Source organism: Bos javanicus, chromosome 4 (genome assembly GCF_032452875.1).
Source record: "Bos javanicus breed banteng chromosome 4, ARS-OSU_banteng_1.0, whole genome shotgun sequence".
In the NCBI taxonomy this organism is placed as follows: domain Eukaryota; kingdom Metazoa; phylum Chordata; class Mammalia; order Artiodactyla; family Bovidae; genus Bos; species Bos javanicus.
In genome coordinates, this window is record NC_083871.1 from 97579746 (window position 1) to 97596088 (window position 16343).

Consider the following 16343-nt stretch of genomic DNA (forward strand, 5'->3'; position numbering starts at 1 on the left):
TCTTTGGAAGGAAAGCTATGACAAACCTAGAGAGCATATTAAAAAGCAGAGTCATCACTTTCCTGTCAAAGGACTGTCCAGTCAAAGCTATGGTTTTCCAGTAGTCACGTATGGATGTGAGAGTTGGACCATAAAGAACGCTGAGTGCCAAAGAATTAATGCTTTTGAGTTGTGCTTGAGAAGACTGTTGACAGTCCCTTGGACTGCAAAGAGATCAAACCAGTCCATCCTAAAGGAAATCAACCCTGAATATTCACTGGAAGGACTGATGTTGAAGCTCCAGCACTTTGGCCACCTGATGTGAAGAGCCGACTCACTGGAAAAGACCCTCATGCTGGGAAAGATTGAAGACCAAAGGAGAAGAGGGTGGTAGAGGATGAGATGGTTAGACAGCATCACCGGCTCAGTGGACATGAATTTGAGCAAACTCTGGGAAATAGTGAAGGATAGGGAAGCTTGGCATGCTAGTCTATGAGTTCACAAAGAATTGGACAACTTAGTGACTGATAAACAGCAGACAGGATGAGATCTTTCATGAAGCTGGAAGGTACATTTGATCTCTTTTGAATTTTGTTTTCTAAGGTCTATCTGAAGATTCTTTACAGGAGAAATTCACAAGAAAAAGGCCTTTTCTTTGATTTTATAGGTCCTCCTCCCTTCTTCACTTATCAATAACTTCATCTCATTTGCTTTATCCTGTAAATTCCATTATCTCCCCAGCAGTCTATTGCATTAAGCCTTTAGTACCTAATATGGCCTCATTTACATTGACACGTGCTTGACCTCAGCCCCTGTCCTCTCTTTGTTAATGCGCTGACAAGCACTGATATTTCTCTGGAGCATTATCATTTGGCTGTTAGCTCAGCTAATAACAGCCCTTCATTTGAACTGATGAAAGTTTATTAAATAAAAACATGCAATAGCCCTGGCAGTAATGAAGGGAGAGCGGAAGTAGCCAGCACCCTGTTCGTAGTGGTGAGAGCCTGCTGAGTCTGTGTTATACGTATCGGGTTTCCTGAGGGAAAAGAAGGGGCACTTGAATGGGGCTGATCAATAGTATTAATATGTTAGCGGACTGACTTTAAGAATGGGCTTTTTCTGTGGCCTGATTTGATCGTTGTTGATTGGCTATAAGCAGAGGAGTTAGTGGGGAGAAAACATGTGTTCTTGCTCCAGGCACTCGGCCTTGCCCTTTGCAGCTTTCTTGGGAAGTCCGTCTTAAGTACCAAACTGCCAATTAGCCCTAAGGCCTTCAGTCAGAGGCCAGACTGAACCCTGGGGAGCTGAACCCCTCTCAAGAGTCTCCAGTGAAGCTGGGATCAGGGATTCTGGTTTTCCGCTGAATTCCTAAGACCCCCTGAAACCGCAACAGTAGCCTGAGCCCTTTATTCTCCCTTGTATGTCCTATACTTTTGTGTGCAGAGCGTGCTAAGTGCTCAGTCGCTTCAGTCATGACCGACACTTTGCGAGCCCTGGACTGCAGCCCACCAGGCGCCTCTGTCCATGGGATTCTCCAGGCAAGAATACTGAGAGGGTTGCCATTTCCTTCTCCAGGGGATCTTCCAGACTCAGGGATCAAATATGCATTTCTTACATCTGCATTGGCAAGCGGACTCTTTACCACTAGTGCCACCTGGGAAGCAAGTCTAAGCCGTCCTCTCCTTAGGCCCTGTGTGGTGGTTGGTGTTGTACTTTAAACACAAATGAGCAGATGACGTTTATACCTAAAAAGTGTAAATTCTATTATCGTTTATATTTAACAGGTAAGATTTTTGTGAACAGAATCCTTTGGGATCACATACTTCTCTGTTTTCTGTCCTATAGGTATAATACGATACTATATTCTGCAAGTAAAATTGTCCCTAGTTCCTCTGTGCGGCTAAATATCTATTAGGACTATAAGGACTGCAACATTCTACAAACAGTTCAGTGCTTTCCTGGGTGCATCAAGGCTTTCAGACTGGCTCCTTAATCTATTAGATTGAACCATATGAAACAGCCAATATTTGATCATTTTTGACTGGTAAAAACAGTAGTTCCATATGGTTCAAATTTCAAACTAAGACATGAAGTCCTGGTGACTCTTATTTATTTATTTAATGTGTGCTTGGTTTTTTTTACCAGTTTCTGTCTGGAAATATGGTACAGCTAAATGGGAATGTTTGGTAAATGAATGGTGAGAAACATCTCTGCTTGTGTTGAGGTGGGTGTGAAGCATATTTCATTCACACTAAGACTTCTTGGGTCCATCTGGGATCCCATAAGCCCATGGGGAATTCAGGGTGGAGGACTCTTGAGGAACAGGACTTGAAGACACCAGTTTGCCTTCCCACAGTTCAGGGGCCCAGTGGTACAGACTGGTGACCTGGGTACTGAGTAAATCTTGGGTCCCAAGGCATGTTTCTTTTGTTCATAGCCAGAGATTTTTGGTGTTATTTAGTTGAGACTGTTTAGACTTGTATCTTATATACTTGTGGGCAGGGACAAAATCAATTCTCTGGAATAGTCTAATTTTATATCTTACTATTACATCTGTAAGTTGGGCCACAGTAACATTTTCAGAATGGTTATATTGTTTAACTAGAAAAATGCTTCCATAAGGAAGACTTACTGACCTATTGGAAAGTGATAGAACATTTTGGAACCATGTAATTGTCAGAGTCCTGAAGGAAATACTTCTTTTGGACTCAACAGTGGCAACACATTTGTCTCTTTTAGGTAACACTGTTGTCAAAATAAGCATTTTTATTAGCTAGCAGATGGTTTAGTTATCAGGTTGGATTCTTTGGCTTGTATTTAAAAGGCTTTTCTTTTTGTTGTTGGTTTGTTTGCTTTTGTTGTTTGGCTTGAACCTTAGTTCTGTTTAGAAAGTTGCTATTGTCATTCATTTTTGTGTATCTCACTTCTCTCAACCAGAAAAATAAATACCAGTGGTTTCTTTCTCAGCCTTTTTTTTCAGTGAAGCAGATGTTTGAGAATGGCCAACTCTGGTGTTTCTCAAAGACATGTCCATTGGTTCATGTTAAGCACAAAGCTAGATCTTTTTACCTAATCAGCTTGAGTCAGGCTGGTAGAAAACACTTAACCATGAAATAATTATTTCTAATTTAAACTAAAATGCAATTGAGAAATAGTTATCTGGGAAAGAACATTTAAGGGCACTGTAGTTCTCAGTACGAAGATTTCCTTTGTTGTAGATTCATCTCTCAACTCAAGCAAATTTTTTTTTGGAAAACACCAGACAGTTCTTGATTGTGTACAGTTTTTCTGTTGTGTTAGTCACTCAGTCGCATCTGACTCTTTGTGACCCCATGGACTGCAAACCGCCAGGCTCCTCTGTCCATGGGATTCTCCAGGCAAGAATACTGGAGTGGGTTGCTGTTTCCTTCTCCAAGTTTAACTGTACCTTTGACCTATTTCTTGAGTTATGGAAATATTTTTCAGAACTTATTTTCCTAAGTGGATTTTTTTTCCCTTCAACTGTTAATTTTTTATTGGGGTATAGCCGATCAACAGTGTTATGGTAGTTTCAGGTGAGTAGCGAATGGGCCCAGCCGTGTTTAAACATGTATCCGTTCTCCCCCAAACTCCTCTCCTATCCAGGTTGCCACATAACATGGAGCAGAGTTCATGTGCTGTACGGTAGGTCCTCATTGGTCTAAATGGATAAGTTCTTAATAGTGAAACATACTGCCCTGTTCTATATCATGTGTTAAAACATTTTGTTGATGTTTGCTTACGTTCATAGTCCTAAAAGAAATATTTCTTTTCAACTCCAAAATAGATTTATCTGTATGAGTAGTTTCTCACTCTGGTGAGTTAGAACATTACTGTTCTTATTTTATTATTATAGGTGTTCTCTGAAAAAAATTCCCTGTTGATATCTATCTCTTTCCTATGCCTTCCCCATACTGATTTATTTCTGAAACTATGTGTAAGAAAGCTTCCAAATAACATCTGGTTGGTTCATTATTTAGTAATCTGTCTTCTAAGACGTGGTGTGGTGTACCTGAGAGGTCATGGTGGAGATCATTTGGTACATAAATTCATGGTATGATATCTGTGAGATAAATAGACAGCATTTTCCAGTGAACTATTCGACTGTATGTTGTCTGTTTTACTTTTCACCTGCTGTGTCTTGTCCTATAATTTTAATATATATTTGTGACATTATTCAGTGTTGTATGTCACACTTTTGAATTGAATTTTGATTATTTCTCAAAGAGTGAACCTGTTGCTGTCCACTGGAATTCATCTGCATCTCCTGAATTTCTGTTGAGGTTTCATCAACCTGTTGTTTAAAAAGTGCTCTGTGATCACTAAATTTAGAAAATGTGGAATAATTTATAAAATGACCACTTCCCATACATGAAAAAAAATCCTTTAGTGATATTTTTTCATCAGTAGTTACACACATTTCTAACTGTGTGTGTTGCTCAGTCATGTCCAACTCTTTGTGACCCCCATAGGCGATAGCCCGTCAGGCTTCTCTGCCCATGCTATTTCCCAGGCAAAAATACTGGAGTGGGTTGCCATTTCTTCCTCCAGGGGATCTTCCTGACTCAGGGATCAAACCTGCAGCTTCTGCATTGGCAGATGGATTCTTTACCACGGAGCCATTTTGAGAAAGCCCTATAGATGGATATTTAAGGATTTCTCTTCTAGTAAAGGCTGAATGTTAGGAAATACCTAAAAATCCGACCCCTCAGTATAACAGCATTAAAAGTGGTGGTTGGATTCACTGCTGCCTACAAAGTTTTGCTTATGCATAAGCTTTATGGTACAAGTTACTTAAAACCACAGAAGATAAATGTCAGGTTTCTAAACTGATGTTCTAGAGATCAAATATATGCGTTTACAACTATTTTGTTCAAATTGTTTTGAGTACCTAGGAAGGTTAGAGTCGGGGAAGACACTGGCTTTGCTTAGCTTCCATAATTATAGCTTTATAAATAGACTTTTCATTTGTGAAGGCCAGGAAATAAAGCACTGTGTCTTCGTACATAAATAGAGGTTATTCATGGTAAGGTTTTCAAATCTTTGAAGTTCTGAGACTATTTTTGATTCTATGTTAATTGTACTTGTATTTTGGGTCAAGAAAACATATTCAGAAAATTTGTAGTCTGTATGGTTAATAATAGTTCCATGATGGAAACAGCACTTTACTGCAAAGACTGCATTAAAACATGTTGGAAACACCCTCTGAGGTTGCTTTGTCCATGTGGTAAATAGGTTCTATTAAAAATAATTTGAGTGAGCACTCAGTATAGGCCAGGCACTGTGCTAAGTGCTTTAGCTATATTTAAGAAAAATTAAGCAGCTTTGAAAGTTAACATTGTCGTATAGTTTTATACTTGGAACATGAGCTGTTTGGGTTAAAAAAAATCTTCATGCAGATTCTTACAAGCAAATTGAGTGTGGCTGTGCAGTGGGTGGTTTTTAAGCTTAAATATCTCAGCTGGATTTAATTACCTTGAGGGATAAGGCTACATGATGGGCCAGTGGTTTACCAAATTATTTTTCATTTTCTGGATCTTGATGTCACTAAAGGTTAATGCATCCTCTTTTCTCTGCTAGAGACCTGAGTTAAAAATCCATTTTGGAGCATAAGTATAAATGAATTTGTTGTTGTTTTTCCTCCTTGGGGACACTTTGGTCATTTCGTGAGGCAGGCAGTCTTTCCATCTGGAATTGCCCGCAGCTTGCACCAGGCACAGGGTCTCCATAGCAGGGGCTGTTGCAAGTCAGTGTGAACAGGAACTGGCAGGCTTCAGAGGGCAGAGCTGGCCCAGGGCTTGTCACTCTTTCATTCCCCGATTCTGTCTTGGTTAACTTAAGGAAACTTATTTGCTAGTGACATTTGATTATAGCACATCACAAAACAAGTGATGTATTTATGGCTAGGCCATTGCCTTTTCCTCCCTATCTTAGGCTGGTTTGTATTTGGCAGCCACAGAGTTTTCTATATTCGCTCTCCCTACTCCCCTAAATTGCTGTGTATGTTAGGATAGATCTGTGATCAACATTTTTGATCACTGATGTTTTATAACTTCTACTGTCTCTTGATTGCTTTTGTATAAATGTATGATTTTTAAGGTGCATGTCTATATCCATAATTACAGTTACCCTGAAGTAGTGCCCTTGGTTGGGTGTCCCAGGTGCTCAGTGGCAAAAGAATCACTTGCCAGTGCAGGAGATGCAGGAGACGTGGGTTCGATCCCTGGGGTGGGAAGATCCTCTGGAGAAGGAAAAACCAACCTGCGCCAGTATTCTTGCCTGGGAGATCCCATGGACAGAGGAGCCTGGCAGACTACAGTCCTTGGGATTGCAAAGAGTTGGACATGACTGTGCGACTGAGCACGCACATGCATAGTGGTACTGGTTATTGCCTTTATCCGTACGAATGAGGACTATTTAGATGTATAACCAAATCAGGGAATAGTCATTGAACATTAATTCCTTGAGGGAGCTTGGTAGTGCTCTTTTCTCTGTTTTCATTTGTAGTCATCTCTTTATTTTTATTATTACTACTACTAACTATCATTATTATTGTTAGTCTTGGTGTTTCTCTTTTCCTATACATATAAAAAGACAAATAAAATTTTATATATATGGATAAATGAGATTATATAATACATACTGTGTTTTTTTTCCTCCTTTGCACTTAGCACTTTGTTTTCCAAATTCCCTGAGTCCCTCATCTTCTCCATTTGTTGTAGGTATTGCTACACCATTTTTATACACCCAGTGCTTTTTGTCTTAAAATCTTCCAAATTGCACTTTACACCGAGAGAATCTCCCTCTTCATAATTTATCTTCTGTTCATCTTTCAAATCCCATTTCTTCTATCGAACTGAGTCAGTCCAAGGAGAGGTGAGAACTGCTATTGTTTGCTACTAGCTTTCATGTAAAACTGCCTTTCCCTCTGTGTGTATGTGAATATGAGAAAGAGCCAGAGAGACTTGAGCATGTGTAAATATGTGTGTAGACTTAGGCTAACCAAGCTCTGACTCATAATGGCCCTAAGAATTATTTAAAGAAATTGATATAGTGTGCTTTTACTGAGTCTTAATCTTAAAAGGTAAGTTTGACTAAAAGTTGGTCTAAATTATTAGTACATGGACTTCTTGTAAGGATATAAAAATAATTATTGGGAAGTCAGTTTATTTGTGTCCATTGATAGGCGGTGTGTGTGGGAATAAATAGCACATACAACGTTGAGGTGCTTGAGGTGCCTTCGTGTTTATCATGATTGTTTTCTTCAGCAATATCTGCTAAACCCTTCAACAGCAGAACCAGGCTTATCCACATTTTACTCAGTCTTCTGTGTACTGATGAGGTTCTCACAAACTCTTTTGACAGTATCTTTGAAAAAATGAGAGTGAAAGTCGCTCAGTCGTGTCTGACTCTTTGCAACCCCGTGGACTATACAGTCCATGGAATTCTCCAGGCCAGAATACTGGAGCGGGTAGCCTTTCCCTTCTCCAGCGGATCTTCCCTACCCAGGGATTGAACCCAGGTCTCCCGCATGGCAGGTGGATTCTTTACCAGCTAAGCCAATATACTTTCATATTTATAATATTGTGGAGCTATTTTGTTGTCTGAATCGTTTTCTTCCGCCTCTCCAGGTGTCTGCAGTCGAGTCTTTGGAGGGCCCACTGCTCCAGGTGGAAGGACTGAGTGACCTTAGGCTGGAGCTGCACAGCAAGAAGATGAACCTCCACTTGGTTCTCATAGATGAGCTGCATCGGCACCTGTACATCAAATCCACTAGCCGAGTTGTGCAGCAGAACAAGGAAAAAGGGAGGATGAGGTTAGTCAAAAAGGCTCTTTGCCACAGTGTCTTGTGGCCGTGTAAAGCTTTAAGGGATATTATTTGCTTTCCCGAACATGGTTGTAGCTTATTTTACTTGTCTTTTTAACATACTGTCTCTGAAAATGTAAGACGGGTTTGTGATAACCAACGCGCCCCGTCCTGAAAGGCTGACACTGAGTGTTTGTTCATCCCTCACTTCACATTTCTTGTGGTCCTTTTATGTAAAGATACGTAGGAAACACTTACTGTGGGCTTTTAATGTACTCGATCAGAGAGACTCTGGTGTATCTCAGAAGGAAGAGAAAAACCCTTAAAATGATAGTGCAGTCCTCCTAATTAAGAAATGTAGGCACATGAACTGAAGTTAGGAGATTGTTACTTAGAGCTGTGTATAATTCTTTTTCCGGGTTAAGTTCAGGCAAGGTTGAGTGAGAACACTTGTTTTATCCTTGGTCTGGGTGTAGCTCAGTCCTGTGATGAAGGGCCTGGGTGGACTCAGAACATTTATTAAATTAGGGGAGACCTAGTAGGGAATAAGACCAGATGGTAAGATGGTAGGACATGGGTGTTACTAACGTGTGTCGGATAGCTGTGCATGGCGTGTGTACTCCCAACATCGTTTAAAATAGCCTTAAACTAACTGAAGAAGTGAGATTCTTCAGGGGGCAGTTGAGTTGAGCTCTGTACTACTGACACTTTTTCATCGGGCTGTAGATGAGAGGAATGCTGGAAGCAGTGCATGCTGGGAATGAAGTCTGTAAAATCCTATCCTGTTCAAACCCTAATCGCCAACTTTGTGTGTGATGCTTCAGTTCAATCAGAGCCCGTGACAGAGAAAGAGGAGTTTCCATCTCTTTTCTGCAGACGGGCACTGGAAAACCTTAGGCACACAAACTAAGCTATGGGCATGTACCTTAGACTTAACCTAAGCACTGGATCTGAATATAGCCTTGTTGGAGAGTCAAGTGGTGGGTGGGAGCAGTGCTAAGGAAATTCCTCCCAGAGTGTCTGGTGGTAAATAGTGGATCTAAATAGATTTGTTCCTGTGCAAGGATTAAAAATAAAAACCCCTTCCCATGTAAGCATAAGGGAAAAAGCATTACATTGAGTTCTCAAAGAAGAGCATTTATTTGAAGGAAAGGATTTATAAAGCTAAATAGGAAATGTTTAGGAGACTTAGGCTCAAGGTTTCTCAAAAGATGCAAGATGATGTAGATTACGTAATTGCTCAGAATTATCAGCCTTCCCCCTCCACTTGAGTGGGAGAAGTGTATTTCCTTGTCTCTGATTCTTGGGCTCCTGCTTTTGCTGATTGTTAGCATGTAACACGAGGGGCCTGAAATGTGCCAGGGTGCATGCCCTGTCATGCCTCTGTCACTGCCATGGTGATGTTGGTCCCCGGAGGAGGAGGATTCATGTGGAATCGAGCCAAGTTCAGCTGAGCTGGCTAGCCTGAGTCAGCCAGTCACCCAAATGTGCTTATTATTGAACATAACTGAGATTCTGTGGCTGTATGCAGCAAGCGTGTAGCTTCTATGAAATGATAGTGGGGAGTCCTATGAATGGGATTGAGAGAGATGCAAAAAGAACTAAGCAGGAACAAAATGTAAGGAAAGTCAAAATATTGATAGTCAAAATATCAATATCAAAATATTGATAGTCACAATATTAAATTCTTTTTTAAAACACTGAAAGAGTTGAATCAGTGATATGGAGGGAAAACTTATGAAGAAGGAAAAGATAAAATGATGAAAGAAAGATAATAGATGTGAAAGATGGAGAATAGTGATCAATGAAATGATTTTAAGCGCTGTATAGAATGACACTAACATGATAATGTTATAGGTTGAATTGTGTCCGCTTAAAATTCATGTGTTGAGATCCTAACTCCCAGAACCTGTGACTAAATTTGGAGCTAGGGTCTTTCAAGAGGTCATTTAAGTTAAAATGAGGTTATTAGCATGGGTCCTAATTCAACATGACTGGTGTCCTTATAAGTAGAGGAAATTTGGACACACACTTCTGAAGAGGGAAGACCATGTGAAGACTCAGTGATAAGACAGCCGTCTACAAACCTAGGAGAGAGGCCTCAGGAGACACCGATGCTGCCAACATCTTGTTCTTGGACTCCTCACCTCTGGAAGGGTGAGAAAACAGATTTCTGTTGTTGAAGCTGCCCAGCCTGTGGTACTTCGTGATGACAGCCTTAGCAAACTAATACAGAGAGAAATAGTGGCAGTACTTAAAAGAAACCTACTCACACAGAAAAAAAGACCTTGGTCTGCAAATCAAAATGATTCAAGGTAAAATTAGTGAAAAACTGACTCTTAAATTCATAAAAAGCTTTCTGATTCTAACAAAGAAATAAGCACCAGGGAGAAAAACTTTGTTCCTTTCTCTGACAGAGATAGTTATATGCCCACCTAACCCATTCTCACCTTTATTTTCTTTTAAATTATTCATTTACTTTTTATTTATTTTTGGCTGTGCTGTCTTTGTCGCTGTGCGTGGGCTTTCTCTAGCTGCGGAGAGCAGGGGCTACTTTTTGTTGCGGTGGGTGGGCTTCTCTGCAGTGGCTTCTCTTGTTGAGAAGCACAGGATCTAGATGTACAGGCTTCAGGAGTTGTGGCGTGGGGGCTCAGTTGCTCTGTGTGGCATGTGGAATCTTCCTGGACCAGGGATTGGACCACAGCTTTGGCAGGTGGATACCCATCCACTGTACCGACAGGGGAGTCCCCTTTCCTTCCTTTTTTAATGACAACTCTTGTTTTGTTCATGGTGGCCATATATCCAGCAAAAAGACTACATTTTCCATCCTGCTGCCGTCCTTCGGTGTAACTGAAGGTGATTAGTGAGACTTCTACTTGCAAGATGTTGAGTCAGGACTCATAGGAACATTCTTCAGACGTGCCAGCAAAGCTGGTATGCTCACTCTTTTACCCTGTACCTGCCTTCCTTTACTTCCTGTCAAGGAGTTGGACTGGGGCTATTGTCTTGGATACTAGGTGACCTTGAGAATGGAAATCAGATCGTAAACTCTTTAATGACATGGAGCCTCCATTATACCTCTGAATGGGATTTTTGTATCTTTATATGACAAGAAGGAAATCCTTTTGATTTACTCAGGTCATGGCTGTTTGGGTCTTCTGTTTATATGTAGTTGAAACTAGTCCTGATAAACAGAAAGGAGCACCAGTGAGGCTCACCAGGATTTGCTTAACATAAAATACTGGAAGACAGGAGAGCAAAGTCTACAAGGAATGGAAAAGGATTGGGACCAAAAATCTCTATCCAGCCAAGTGTACATAGGCAACACAGCAACATTCTCAGATATAAATTAACACAAAATACAAACCTGGAATTCTTTTCTTGAGAAAAATGCTCAAAGATGAACTGTAAGATAGGAACCAAAATTAGCAGCTTCTGAACAATAAAGTTGTAGGTAGTTTGAAACTGCTGCCAGGACTGACTTCACAGTATTAAATATGTTAATTTGCATATAAACAACTGAAATGTTTTTTGCAATAGTTGGAAATATTTTGATCAGAAATATAAGCTGAAAACTCTTTTTGAAAAAGAAGGTCTATGTGATTAAAGAATACTCTGTAACAGTAAATAGAATATATATCCCTATATTAAGTTAGTAGAGACTGGGAAATATGGATAAGCTGGAGATGGAAAGGAATGCTGAATTCTTAAGATGAATGAGAAGGATTTTAATAATTATAGAGAAAATATGTTTAATTCATTTAATTTTGTATTTATTAACCTAGATATATATAAAGATCTTTATATTGAAAAGTCAGAGAAGACAGAAGCAGATAAAACATATTCTTTATTATAGAGAATGATGTTTTAGCCAATATTCTTGACTGCAAATAGCAGAGTCAGTCCTGGTAATAAACAAGGAAAGAAATTTAGTGGAAAGTTATCAAGTAGGGTCACAGAATCTAAGGAAAGTGAGTCTCTATAGACAGGCTCTAAAACCCTGGAGGGACCACGGGAGATGAAGCAGCTGGGTGTACATCACAGGCAAGCCACAGGAAGGGTCTGGTCGGGTTGTGACATCATGCCCTCAGTTGCTGAATTTTCAAGGTGAATGATCTCTAAATGTCACTTCCCTCTTTCTTTATTTCCTCAAGATTCAAAGTGTTGTCTGGAAGCTTCCAGTTCTTGGAGCCTGAGACATGTCAACTTGTATAGCGGGAAGAAGTGCCCTCTTTTTCCTGCTTTGACCCAGATCATGGAGAGTCTCTCCAAATACAAAGACTGTTCCAGTTGTTGGTATCCAAAAGCAAACACCCAGAAACAGATTTCTAGTGTAGGAGAAAATGAAAGAAGTCACACAAAGGCGCAGAGAACCTAGGGCTTAATGTTCTATACAGGGCAATCCAGAGGCCGTTGAAAAAGCATGTGTACATTTTTGTGTGTATGCATGACTCTGTGTGTGTGTGTGTAGGGATGGAAAGACTCCTTTCTGTTAACTGTTTTGAAAGGCGTACATGTTAGTCGCTCAGTCGAGTCTGACTCTTTGCGACCCCATGGACTGTAGCCCACCAGGCTGCTCTGTCCATAGGACATATTGGTGTGGGTTGCCATTCCCTTCTTCAGGGGATCTTCCCAAACCAGGGTTTGAATCTGGGTCTTCTGCATTGCAGGGAGATTCTTTACTTTCTGAGCCACAAGGGAAGCTTATTTAAATTTTCTTTATATTTTCAAAAAAAAGAATACTTAATACCTTTATAAGATGAAATGAGTAAAAAAGTTATTTTAAAAACGGTTAGCCCATTTACTTCTTGCATGCATCCTGGCTTTAATACTTGATTTGATCTTGCTTCCTTGGACATTCTAGCTCACTGGGGAGGAAATTTCAGACCCGTGGATTTTGGTGACCGTATTTGTCCCTGGGTGCATAAAGGGTGTCCTTGACTCTGTTGTATTATTTGCTCCCTACCTATTTTGTCTTTAAATTTTTTTCCTTTTTGTGTGTGTCTGTTTTGTTATCTTTCAGGGCTTTCTCCCTCCCTCTTTGCTTAGATGTTAGCTTCACTTTATTTTGAATTGCATGTCTTCTCTCTTGGGTTATCATTTGATACCATGACTGTTTCTGACTTCTCTACCCTCTAAATCATTCATGATTCTTTCTGTATGTTCAGGCAGATCTTAGAACTATAGAGAATTACCATGCAAGGCATTCCTGATTCATTATTCCGTTACATTTTCTCACTCAGGGCACATTATCTTCGACAGATCATTCTTAGCTGAGTTTGATTTAACCAACTTTTACGAGCACCTGCTCTTTGACAGGTCCTGCACCAGCTGTTGGGTTATAGGGTGAATATATTAGTTATTAGATTTACAACTTAGAGTTCAGATCACCTCTGTTAAGTTTTAGCTTGACAATAAAATCAACCAAATGAGCTGCTGCTGTGAATTTTGGATATAGGTGGACATATTTATTATTAAATGGAGGAACAGAAATAAGTTCTAATTAAAGTGCAAACATTTAATAAGCTGTTAGCACTACTAACCTTTTCTTAAAAAAAAAAGAAAAAGACTTCATGGCTTGAAATACTGAAATGATACACATTTTGAGTAGATCCTTCCTAGTTGGATGGATGTTTAATGGTGAGAAAGTCCTAGGGATTATAGTGGTAGGGGCTTGTTTTTGGTGTGGTTAATTTCGCTTTATAATTTTCCTGTCTGCCACCATGTGGTTATTAAATATCAAGGCACTCAGTTAAAATATACAGTTCCTGATTTTGTGAGGAGAGGTGCTGTCTTATTCTAGAAGGATTTATGTGTATCATCTCTTAGTTGTGAACGATTCTGAATTGATGTAAAATTTGTAACCACATAGATATTTAAAAAGAGAAGTTGTTTCTATTAATATTTCTTTGAAAATAAAGCCACTTAGATGATTCATATTAATTAGAAGCAATTCACATTAATTAACAATCTAATATTTTTTACTTAAGGTAACATTGGTTTATGCATTGTATGTTTCTTGTCTGCAACGTTGTATTTTGACTTCTGTATGCACTTCAGTGTGCTCATCACCAACAAATTAGTTTTCCTTTTAAAAAATATTCTTATTTATTTGGCTATGCCAAGTCATAGTTGCAACATGTGGGATGTAGTTCCCAGACCGGGGATTGAACCCAGGCCTCCTGCATTGGAAGCGTGGGGTCTTAACCAGTGGATCACCAGGGAAGTCCCAACAAATTTGTTTCCATCCATCACCCTCCAGTTAACCCGGTTGACCTGTTTGCCCTCCTCCTGTCTCTCTTCTCCCTGGTAACACTACTCTGTTCTCTGTGGTGGTTGGTGGTTTAGTTGCTCAGTCGTGTCTGACTGTTTGTGAACCCATGGACTGTAGCCTGCCAGGCTCCTCTGTCCATGGGATATACCAGGCAAGAATACTGGAGTGGGGTGCCATTTCCTTCTCCAGGGGATCTTCCCGACGCAGGGATCGAACTGCTGTCTCATGCATTGCAGGCGGATGTTACTTGTTTTGTTTCGGTTTGATCATTTGTGTTTGATTTTTATATTCCACATATGAATGAAATCCTGAAGTTACTTATCTTTTTTACTTTTTTTCACTTATCCTAATATCCTCAAGGTCTACCCATGTTTTTGCAAATGAGGAAGATGTATTTTTTATTGTTGAGTAGTATTCCATTGTAGGCATATATATACATACATAAACACAATAGAAGATGTGTGTGTATACATATATCCTCTTTATCCATTTATATGTTGATGGGCACTTAAGTGGTTTCTTTGTCTTGACCACTGTAAATAGTGCTGCCATGAACATAGCACATATCTTTTCGAATTTGTGTTTTCATATTCTTCACATAAATACTCAGAAGTGGAACGTCCGGATCACGTGGTAATTCTAGTCTTAATTTTTCCAGGAATCTCCATTACTGTTTTCTGTAGTGGCTATACCAATCTGCATTCCCACTAACAGTATATAAGGGTTCCTTTTCCCCCACATTTTCTCCAACATTTGTTATTGCTTTTAACAACAATCTAGTTTTTATTTTTTTGTTTTCAAAAATATGTCCTCTGAAGGATTGAAAATGCTTTGAGGCTACTAATACTTCTCAACTTTGTTTCTGATGTACAATGAGGACAGGCCTTTTCTCGCTTCTGAAATTGAAACTGAGAGGTCGGTATGAGATATTCTGTCATAGCAGGTACCTTCTGGTGAGTTTCCTATCTGTAGTAACTAAGTGAGTGGGTGTGCCCCCTTTCTTTTGAACTTTTATGACTAAGTCCTTCCATAAAAGAAAAAGAGAAAAACCAAAAGTCATTTCCAGAGTTACTTGCCTTTGCGTTAATGTTCACAAAGGAGAAAATTGAAGCCCAAGGGAAATTTTTAGAAGGAGAAATGAGTCTATGAAAATAGCTTTGCAGTAAATTGACTTTCTAAGAGTTTATTGATGGAGTTAGAGGGCCCTTCTGGCTCTGATAATAGTCAGCAGGTTATGTTTTTTCAAAGTTAAAATGGCTAGCTGTTTATCACCCTATATTTAACTGAAATATATTTTCAGGTTAAAACTGAGAAGGTAGTTGTAGGTTTTAATCTAAAGTGAATCGTGTGCACCTCTGTATTTACAGAAGTGTGTCTTATGCTCACATGTACATATGACTATGCATACACACGTGTACTAACCGCTGCCTCATTTACAACTGTGGCAGACAGTGTTCTGTGAACCTTAGTTTCCTGTTAATCGATACCTTCATTTATCAGTGCTTTAAAAATAGCTCCTCCACTTCTGTTATGAGAATACTTACTAAATTTATCAAGTCTTATTCCTATTAAAGTTGAAATTACCTTTTTCCTAAATACTCAGAAATAGCACTGTCCACATGAGTGGTTATCCTGTCTCTTTGGGCACTTGTGTCCATAGGCAGGTGTGTAGAGCTGTTTTCCAGTTATGAATAAGATGGAGGTAAAAGAGAGGTCGCTGAGGAGAAGAAATGAGAAGATAACAGTATTCAGTGTACAAAAGCTGAATGGATAAATATGGGATTGAATTGGTTTTATAATTAGATGATTATAGCAAATCAGTGGATTGGAAGGCTCTTTTAGATTTTCTTAAGATAGTGTAGGCAAATAGGAACTTACAGCTTTATATTGGAGAAGAGTTACTGGAGCTAACTCTGTCAGTTCAATTCCTGGTAAATGCTATTTCTGTTACTTTTATGTCTTATTCTTCACTTGCGGTTTCACATTAGTCTGCAAGTGATTCCAGCACTTGGAAATGCATGAAGTTGGGTTTAGCTCATGTCTTAGTCATACTTCCTGGATGCTCAGCCCTGAGCAAAGTGCCAAGCACATGGCAGATGCTGAGACTTGTTTGAGTAATGATTCCCCCTTCCTAGTCATAAGTGAAAAGGGAGAAGTTAATGACAGTCAGTTACCCTCTGGCGAAGGACAATGGCTGTCAACATTGTTCAGTTCAGTCGCTCAGTCGTGTCCAACTCTTTGTGATCCCATGGACTGCGGCACACC

At 39.6% G+C, this 16343-nt stretch overlaps 1 protein-coding gene across 6 annotated transcripts in view; it reads left to right on the forward strand.

The window, feature by feature from the left end:
• EXOC4 (exocyst complex component 4) overlaps nucleotides 1-16343 on the forward strand; it is an 800870-nt gene that overhangs the window by 48133 nt on the left and 736394 nt on the right. For all 6 annotated transcript variants that reach the window (XM_061414741.1, XM_061414739.1, XM_061414742.1 and 3 more), the window contains one exon: nucleotides 7629-7813. In XM_061414741.1, the coding sequence (XP_061270725.1) occupies nucleotides 7629-7813 (185 nt within the window). The remainder of the gene's footprint in view (nucleotides 1-7628; nucleotides 7814-16343) is intronic.